Source organism: Phaseolus vulgaris, chromosome 8 (assembly GCF_051622355.1).
Source record: "Phaseolus vulgaris cultivar YP4 chromosome 8, ASM5162235v1, whole genome shotgun sequence".
NCBI classification, from domain to species: Eukaryota; Viridiplantae; Streptophyta; class Magnoliopsida; order Fabales; family Fabaceae; genus Phaseolus; species Phaseolus vulgaris.
Genome location: NC_143505.1, coordinates 3,310,843 through 3,321,082, shown reverse-complemented (window position 1 = coordinate 3,321,082; position 10,240 = coordinate 3,310,843). Strand labels below are relative to the sequence as shown.

Below are 10,240 nucleotides of genomic sequence, written 5' to 3'. Positions count from 1 at the left end.
CTTTAAGAAAGAATAAAAATGCATAGCAATGACAAATTCTACATCAATGGCCACTAATTGGTGGTTGTTATTTCACGTCAATATAAAAGGTGGGGTTGGGATGGAATAAGAGTTTTTTATGAACTAATTAATTAACCATCAAACAATAGCCTATACCAATTATATTCATGAACCAATAACTAAATAAAATCATCTTTATCAGATTTCACCAAAACATGCAAAAGGTGATGCTAAAAAATGATGCCATGAAGATGGACAAGTAGCACATAAACAACGTTTTAGCTAGTTCCGACGAATGTTGCTTCAAACTAACAGTGGATGCTTTGTCTCTTTATACACTCATCATAGATGCTCACTCTAAAACTGTTCTTTTTACGTCAAACGTTTAGATTAATTGTTTTTCAGAATTTTATTATTATCAATACAAGTTTTTTTGAGGTTTAGTGTTTGTAGAATTGATTAAAAAAATTTATTAAACAAACATTAATTTTTAAAAAATAATAATTAGTTGTTATATTTGATTAAATTAGATATTATTTATAAACTAAAATGATTTTTGTTATTTAAATTAGTTTTTATATTAACTAAATTAAATATTATTTTAAAAATTAATAAATTATTAGAATATAAATTACTTTATATTATTGATAAATAATTTATGAATTGATATCTAATCACTATAAGAAAATTATTAAATAGAAATTAATTTTTAAAGACAAAATAATTAGTTGTTATAGTGACTAAATTAGAAACTATTTTAGAGGCTAAAAAAAATCATTGGTTTAGTTTCTATTATTGATAAATAGTTTCTAAATTGGTATCTAATTAACTACCAAAGTTTTTCTACCAAATTTAGAATCTAAATAATTGATAGTTAAAACATTGGTAGCTAATTAGATACCAATTTAAAAACTATTTATCAACTATAGAAACTAATTTAAAAATCAATAAATTTTTTAGTCACTAAAATTATCTCTAATTTAGTCAACTAATTATTTTTTATCTCTAAAATTGGTTTCTATTTAATATTTTTTTTAGTAAATTAGCTACTAATAATTTTAAAATCTAAATTATAAATAATTAATTAAATACTAATCTAAAAACTATTATTAATAATAAAAATTAATTTATATAGCAATAATTTTGTTAGTATCTAAAGTAATAGATAATTTAGTAATTAATTATTCTTTCTTTATAAGATTAGTTTCTATTTAATGATATTCTAATATTTAAATTTTATATAAATTAGTTATATAAACTATTAATGTATTTAATTTTAATTAATTGCCATTTATTTATTCTTCTTTTTGAATTTGGTTTGCTAAAATAGCATTTATGATGATTGAGTTTGCAGAGAATTTAGCGACGCAGCAGCATTACACACAGACAGCACTCTCATACCAACCCTTCAAATTTACCTTTACTAGTTTTTTAGGTTGTGTTAGCATGTAAACATCAACGTCAAGTTTTAAAGCAATTTTAAAGGGCTCATTAAGAAATTTTTTTGCCATTTTTTTTCATGTGGCCATGGTGTATATATCTAAAACCAGAACTAAAAGAATATAACCCATAAAGTTATAAGAAAAGTGTAAAATCACTTTTTCACTGAAAATAATAATTAGAAATTAAGATTATATTCATGGATGTAGCTTTTAGAAAAAAATATTAGTTACATATATAATAAGAACCTGAAAAAGAAAATTCTTGAGACTATCAATTTTATTGGTGATCGAAGACCTTACATGCATAAAGAATTAAAGAAAAATGGCATATATAACCATGTGAAAAATGTCAAACCCAAATAATGATACAGTCACAAACTCAACACAATTTTCACTGTTTTCAATTTGGCTGCTGACAGTTACAGCCCCCACAAAAGCCTTTAAATTGTGATTGCATCATTAAATTTGATGTGCACAATCAAAGTAATATATATTTATAATTTAACTCGATTAATTAAAATTAGATTCAATATAAAGTTATGGATAAAGTAATAATTGGTTATCACTTTAAAATATGCGAATAAGAGTTATGTGGTTATAATTTAATAGATGTTGTTGTTTTATGAAATTTGAAGCTTAAGTAATATATGTGATTATAATTAATAGATTATAATGGTATTATTTTTTTATTTGATATTTTGGATTTGAGATCAGAATAGTGATGTTTATTTAAACGTTTTTTAAGGATAAAAATAAAATCGTGACAGAGTATTGAACTTCAAATCAGACAATATCTCATATGCGATGATTAATCCTAGTCATGTTATTTCTTGAATTTGAAGTTGGAACAGTCAAAATATATTTTTTTCTCTTTCAATACACTAAGACGTCTTTTAAAGATAAAACTGTGATGAATTAACGATCTTTAAAGCAGTTAATATCTCAGATGCGATGATTGACCTTAATGATGATATCCTCGAACTTGAAGTCAAAATAGATATATTAATAATGTAATTGATGTTGATTTTTCAATATTTTTCAACACAAAAAGAAATAAAAATTTGCAGCCACAAAGGGATGAATAGAGTGAGGGAGATTGTGATTTATAGATACATAGAGTAAGAGTTGAATTTGAAATTTGTTCTTGATAAAGAAAAACATTTAGTTAAAAACATTTGGTGGCTCTGACTTTTGCCAAAATAAAAGTTGAGTGATTCTGTATGTTATCGTTTGTTGTTTAATCATTCATACGAGTAGCGGTTGGTGGCCTAACACAGAGAAAGAGGAGATGACGCAAACTGATGCAAATCATCACTAACTAATATACCAAACAAAATCAATATTAAAAACCTATTAGGTTTCAAAGGGACGTGTTTAACTCACAACATGTGTTTTATGTCGATATATTTTTAATAGGAAAACTAATATTCCATTATTACGATAAATGTTTACAATAATTACCTTCTTTTATTATTTTTAGAGGAATCTGTCCATCAAAGAATACATATATATTAATTATTTTTTTATTGTTGAATATCTTTCAATAAAAACACATTTTATAATATATAAATAGATACATATGAGTTAATAATATAAGATTAAATTAAACTTAAAATTTATTTTTTAATATAATATTAATTTTTTTTAAAAAATATTTTAATGAAAATTTGTTGATTTTTTAAAATCAATCATTATAGGAAAGACTCTTGTAGAATCACCTATCAATAGATAAAAAAATTGAATATAATATTTTTTAATATACTTTTATTTTTCATTATTATAGTCATTACTTGTAAGATAACAAATACTAAAACTGAATTAATATACAATTTTATCTTCAAAAAATATTTATTTATTTTTGTGACTCGTATAAATTACTCCTTTCAAATGAAATTATTTATTAGTCAACAAACAGTCTTAGTAGCTAGATTTGTTAGCAAATTGAAGGAGAAGACATTTTTTTTATAATTAATTATAAAAATAGTTGTTTTTTCCCAGTTGATTTTTTTTTATGATTAATTTGTAGGAGCTGAGGAGATATAGTTTTGAGAAGTAATTATTTAAATTATATATAAAGTTGTATTTATTTGAAAAAAATTACCTAAAGATTAGCTACAGTAACTGGCTATGACTAAGACCGCGTTATCTAAAGCAGATGGTAGGTTAGTTCTGTATCCAAAAGTTGCACAGACAATTCCTAAAAAATGGTTTAACTACCTACAATTAGGGACGAAACTAGATTATTAATATAGGTGGGTGACCATATATAAAATATCACCAATAATTTTTTTTAAATTTTATGTGTACAATAATATTTTATAAATTTAGAACTCATAATAATTTAATATATAGGACCATATAGAACAATTTTATAAGTAAAATATTAACTAAAAAGTATTATAAAGTAGACTTTAAACGTAATTTAATTTCATAAAATCGACTTTTAAGGTCGAGGTTTACCACTTATATACCATGAATTGTATTCCTCTCTAATTTATGTAGGATCTAAAAAAAAAAAATTAAACTTCATAACCTCCTCGTAGATGATTACTCTAATTACACAAATTTAGACATTTTTATTTATTTAATAAAGTCATTTTAAATGAAATGCATCCACACAACTACAAAATGTAGAGAAATTATCACCTCATAAATCAAGAGAATTGAACTACAATTTAATTTAGAGGTAAAAATTTCACAAACACAATTTTTTTTAGTTATGCTATTTTATATCGTTAAATTAAATTATAAAACAAAGTAAATTTTGATAAAAACTATGTAATAAGATAATTTTGAAAATAAAAATTACATATTAAAAAAGCAAAGAAAGGGTGGGAAGGGTGTTGGGTTTCGTCCTCAATGTATATAAGTAGCTGAGTTATAGGGTACTAGGTTGCAATGATGAAAATAAGGATGAACATATCTTACAAATTATAGAGTATTCAGCACTAATTTTATGCATTTCTCATAGTTCCTATAAAGTTCATGCAGTTGTAGGGATCAACCTATATGTATCATATAATATATAATTGACATAGTTTCTGTCTTACACTAAATATTATTCCTTAACCATCTTCAGTAATTCCACATGCTATCAGTGTCCACATGTCCTGCAGAAGCTGATGAATGTTCTTGATTCTCAAACATTCTTTGCATCATGTCACTGTTGTATAACACAGATGAGATATCAGCTTCAAATTCTCTTCCCTCAGAAAACTCTGCTTTCTGAATTTGCTTTGCACTTGATTCATGGTTTCCCATCAGCATCCTCAAGGACTGTTCTTGAGGCATATAACAATAATCTGGGTACTGTGAGTCCCCAATCTGGTGTGCAATCTGGGTTGGCTGGTTTATGCCTGAAAGGGTTGCTTTGCCTGAAGGGAAAACATCATAAGGAGTTGCAGAGGATGAAAAGTCCAACATAGGAGTTTCCAAGCTGTGAAGAATGTCATCATGTGTGTTTGGATCCATAGTTTGATTTGGATCACAGCTGGTCACCTGAGACAACTCACCGGCAGTGGTTATTGTTTCACTGTTGTCTGGAGGAGAATCCATCAAAGGAGGCAATTGAGCAGAAGGTGATGATGATTCATTTCCAGAGGAATTGAACCTCTCACGATTTGGAACATGCAATTTCTTTCCACAAGGACCCTTCTCAAAGACTCTGCACACCACCCATTCGCTCTATAAAATGGGGCAAATTGTCAGAACAAAACAACCTTAGTTAACAAATGTTCATCTTGAGGGAGAGTATAAATCAATAAACTATGAAACTAACATGTGTTCATGGTCCTAATCAACCAAAAAAAGAGTTAATAAAACTCAATTATATATGACTAAAAGAATTTGATCATGATCGTGATAATCTAGGACTATGCAAAATGAACCATACCTTTGCAGATTTGTGTTGATTCTGTATCCCTTCCAACCTATATTCATGCATAACCCAGTTTGTCTTTTCACCTTTTGGAGCTCTTCCCTTGTAGAAAACTAAGGTTTTCTTCATCCCAATGAGTGCATTTTCCGCTATTATCTCCCTGTCTTTCCCTGTGGCTTTCCAATAACCAGCTTCAGTAGCCCTATTAGCCCTTAAACCAGTTGGGTACTTTTTGTCCCTCACACAGAAATAATACCACTCAGTTTCACCCATTTTAGCCAATCCTTCAAAAACCAAACACGATTGTGAAAAGGCATCATCAATTCACCGACAAAGCAAGCTACAACAAGAATTCAATTAATAAAAAATTAAAATGATCGACTCACCAGGCAGATTCCATGGCTCACACTTGTTCAAATCAGCCTCACCAATGGCCACAGCACAGAAACAGTTGTCAACAACCTTCTTTGTGAGGTAGTGTTTTATGAGTTCTTCATCTGTTGGGTGAAATCTAAAACCTGTTGGCAACTTCAACTGCTGGTTTTCCTTACTTGTTTTGCAAACGTTCTCCATTGATCCAATCCCTGCCAAAATCCCCTGTTTCATCAAAGAAGCAAATGAAAAACAAAACATGACAAACTCATTAATTCGTACATGTTCACACACAGAACACATTTAATTCTCAAAGATAGGTGCTTCAATTGAAGTGAAAAATTAAAATCAATCAAAGGAACCAACCAGACTGTTAAAGAAGGAAGCACTAATGTCTTAGTTGCAAGAACAGAAAACCACAAAGGTTTTGGCTTTTGAGGGGGGTACAATTTTTCTGCATGTGATTTTAAACTGTGTAACCTAAGAGGAAAAAGGGACCAGAGGGAATGAACAAAAAGTTTGTTTTTTCGAGGAATTTGATGAAGACGGTGTTAAGGAAAAATTGTGAAAAAGACCAAACTCCTTAAATACTGGTTTTGTGGGTATTCATAACTATGGCTGACAAGTAACTGGGGAGCCTTCATGCTTGTATATGTGCATGATTGAGTATCTCAAAAGTTGAAAGGTGAAAATCATGGAGTAAAAACAATAATAATTTAATTCTGTAAATAAAAAAGGGTGATGAACAGTAGACAAATAAACATCTTTTCAATCTTCCTAAAATTATAAAGTTTGTTTTTATATCTTTAAAACATATTTTATCCTAAAAAAATCTTGTTTAACAAGGGGCTAAAAATTAAATTGGGCATGAAAACAACCTAAACTTTAGAGTGATTAGAAGTTGATTTCACTTTATAATGATTTTCGTACCTTACCAATTGTGTAGAGTTTCCTTTCCTATGATTGCTAAGAACACCTCACAGAGTCACCAGTCACTGTTGACGTTGCTATGCTCTTCAAATTAAAAACCTCCATTGTTCATAAACCAAACACTGAAACACCATTCCAATAACAAAAAAAAAAAAACAGAGTTAAGGAGATGAAAGTTAAAAGGAAAGAAAAATGAGTCAGTGGCAACACTGAATACAAGATGAGATGATGCTTATACCATGTAAAGCACTAGAACTCATCACTATGCTTCTTAATGTCAGATGATCCAAATATTTATAACCATTTCTATCCTTCTTAACGTATATAAATTGATACAAGTAATTAAAGGTATAAATTTAACAATTTAACTTTAATTTTTTAAACAACAGTTTAATTATTTCTTACGTTATTTACGTCCTAATAAGTGGATATCTATAAAAACATCTTTTTAGTTACTTTATTATCTTAAAGTTCGGCGAAATTCTAGTATAATTATATGGAATCTCTACTTGTGTAATGATGAGTTCTTACTGACAATTCTATAATTATGTAATGATAAGATTTCATTGACAGTTGTCTGTATGACTGTCCTGTCTGTCTGTGTAATAATGAGATTTTATCGACAGTTGTCTATAAGTTGGTGTAATAATAAGATTTCACCGACAATTTTAGATTTATATACAACAATAAATCTATACCGACAATTCTAGTAGTATGATGATGACATAATACCTCATAGTATTAGAAATGTTTCATCTTTTCATCACTCTCATTCAAAAGAAATTTCATTATTAGAAAATCATTGAATTGAAACTAATTTTAGAGATAAAATATAATTAGTTGTTATAGTTACTAAACTAGGTACTCTAGGTTACAAGAATTATTGATATCTTAATTAGTTTCTATTTTTGATAAATATTTTCTAAATTAGTACTAATTAGCTACCAATGTTTTAACTATCACTTATTTAGATGTTGGTAGTTAAAACCTTTATAGCTAATTAGATATCAATTTAGAAATTATTTATTAATAATATAAATTAATTTAGATACCAATAATTTTTTTAGTCTCCAAAATAGTATTTATTTTAGTTAATATAATAATTAATTATTTTTTTTCTCTAAAATTATTTTTTATTTAATAATTTTCTTGTAATGTTTGTTTATATACACTTGTGTAGTGATGAAATTCTATCACTACAAGAAAATCATGGAATAGAAACTAATTTTAGAAACAAAAAATAATTAGTTGCTATAGTGACTAAATTAGAGATCATTTTAGAAACTAAAAAAATGGTTTCTAAATTAGTTTCTATTATTGTTAAATGGTTTCTAAATTGGTATCTAATTAGTTAACAAGGTTTTAACTACAAATTATTTAGATTCTAAATTTTGTAGCAAAAACCTTGGTTGTTAATTAGATACCAATCTAGAAACCATTTAACAATAATATAAACTAATTTAGAAACCAATTTTTTTTTAGTCTCTAAAATAGTCTCTAATTTAGTCACTATAACAACTAATTATTGGTTGTTGTTTCTATTTCATGATTTTCTTGTAGTGTATCTATAATTCTACACTTATGTAATAATGAGATTGTATCATTAATTATATATTTATGTAATAATGAGTTTCTCTTGACAATTCAATTCTGGAAATATTATAGTGTCACGTTACCGAATAATATTAAAAGCATCTTATCTTCTAATCACTTTTATTTAATATGAAATTCATATTTTTTTTGTCTTATCTATACCGGTATAATAATGAAATCCTACTAACAGTTTTATACCTGTCTAATGATGAGATTCTACTAACAACTTTACACTTGTCAATAATAAAGTTTAATCTCACAATTTGACTAAATTTTTTAGATTTATGTAATAATACAATTCTACAATTTTAGATTTGATCAACAATTCTATACTTGTGTAATAATGAAATCCACTAGACAATTATACACGTGTAATAATGAAATCTTCTGGACAATTCTGCACGTGTAATAATAAAATCTTCTAGACAATTCTACACGTGTAATAATAAAATCTTCTAGACAATTCTACACGTGTAATAATGAAATCCTGTCGATAATTCTACACTTTTATAATAATGAAATCTTATAGACAATTTTACAACCATTTTATAATGAGATTCTATCAACAATTTTACACTTATCACTAATGAAATCCAAGTCACAATTCTACACTTGTGTATAATAATAAAATTTTGATAAAACAATCTTATTTTTATACTTATGTAATAATGAGATTCAATCAATAACTTTATTTTATTTTATACTTTTGTAATAATGAGATTCGATCAACAAATTTAGATATATGTAACAATATAATTTTCAATATTACTTCTTGTTGTTTTAAAAAAAATAAAAAAAAATTATATTACTTGTTAGAATGGATTCTTATAATATTTTTTTCATTTGATATTTATAGTGGTAGTCTGTGTTAAATGTTGACATGATTGAAGAAAGACTATTATAGCATTAAAAAATAGACATAAACATTTAACAATAACATAACATGCTTAAACAATCAAAGAGTACAGAAAAAATATAAGACATTATCTATCAATACATTTAATTAACTGTTATATATATATGGCAGATGAAAATCCTACATGACTCCAAATATATGCCAAAAAACAAATAACAAAAAAACAATAAAAAATAATTGAAATTGCATGAAGATACAGTTATGAAAAATAAACTATTTATAACAAACACTACAAGAAAATTATAAAATAGAAACCAAAATAATTAATTGCAATAGTAACTAAATTAGAGACCATTTTAGAAACTAAAAAGAAATTTGGTTTCTAAATTAGTTTTTATTATTGTTAAATAATTTCTAAATTGGTATCTAATTAGCAATCAAGGTCTTTGCTACCAAATTTATAAGCTATCGGTTAGTAGAAAAACCTTGGTTGCTAATTAGATACCAATTTAAAAATTGTTTAACAATAATAGAAAGTAATAAAAACTAATTTAGAAACCATTTTTTCTTAGTTTCTAAAATGATCTCTATTTTAGTTTCTATTATAACTAATTATTTTGGTATCTAAAAATTGATTTCTATTTCATGATCGTAATGAAACTAAACAAATTTATACTAAAACACAAGAAAAACAATTTAAATAAAGAATTTGAAGAGTCAATAAAATAATCACAATTATCTATTATCATAATAATAATATATGAAGAAAAAAATTTGTATGTAAAATTTTACTTTCCAGTATACCCTTTTTTACTTAACACCACCTTTTTTTTCACTCTCTCTTTCAAATAACCCTTCAAATTGACCATTTAACACTCTAAAACTCGATTATTTCTATAACTTCAAAATTATCTTCTCTTTCATACCTCATTTTTATGTTTCTATTTGATAACTTTAAATTTCTTTGATTTTATATTTAAATTTCTAAAAAATATCTTAAATTTAAACAAAATCAAATAAAATAAAAAAATTATATAAATAAATATATTAAAATTAATATAAATATTAATATTTTAAATTATAAAAATAATTAAAGTGTGTGTGTGTAAAACTCAAGGATCCTTTAAGCTTCTCCCCAGAAACAAAAACTAAAAAATCAACCTAATGGCT

General features: G+C 26.0%; 1 protein-coding gene across 3 annotated transcripts; it reads right to left on the bottom strand.

Annotated features, from left to right (window-relative positions):
• Positions 1-4,285: 4,285 nt before the first annotated feature.
• On the bottom strand, positions 4,286-6,902 carry LOC137827004 (NAC domain-containing protein 100). Of its 3 annotated transcripts, XM_090294657.1 has the most exons (5): positions 6,860-6,902; positions 6,622-6,743; positions 5,706-5,916; positions 5,335-5,603; positions 4,286-5,126 (listed from the first exon to the last, which is right to left on the bottom strand). In XM_090294657.1, exons 3-5 carry the CDS (start codon positions 5,890-5,892, stop codon positions 4,518-4,520), a joined length of 1,065 nt encoding a protein of 354 aa, XP_090150783.1. In that variant the 5' UTR covers positions 5,893-5,916; positions 6,622-6,743; positions 6,860-6,902; the 3' UTR covers positions 4,286-4,517. The 3 variants fall into 3 exon arrangements, with proteins under 3 accessions (XP_090150783.1, XP_090150784.1, XP_068489276.1); XM_090294658.1 differs by lacking the exon at positions 6,860-6,902 and having other exon boundaries at positions 6,627-6,691; XM_068633175.2 differs by lacking the exons at positions 6,622-6,743; positions 6,860-6,902 and adding an exon at positions 6,058-6,378.
• Positions 6,903-10,240: the final 3,338 nt, after the last annotated feature.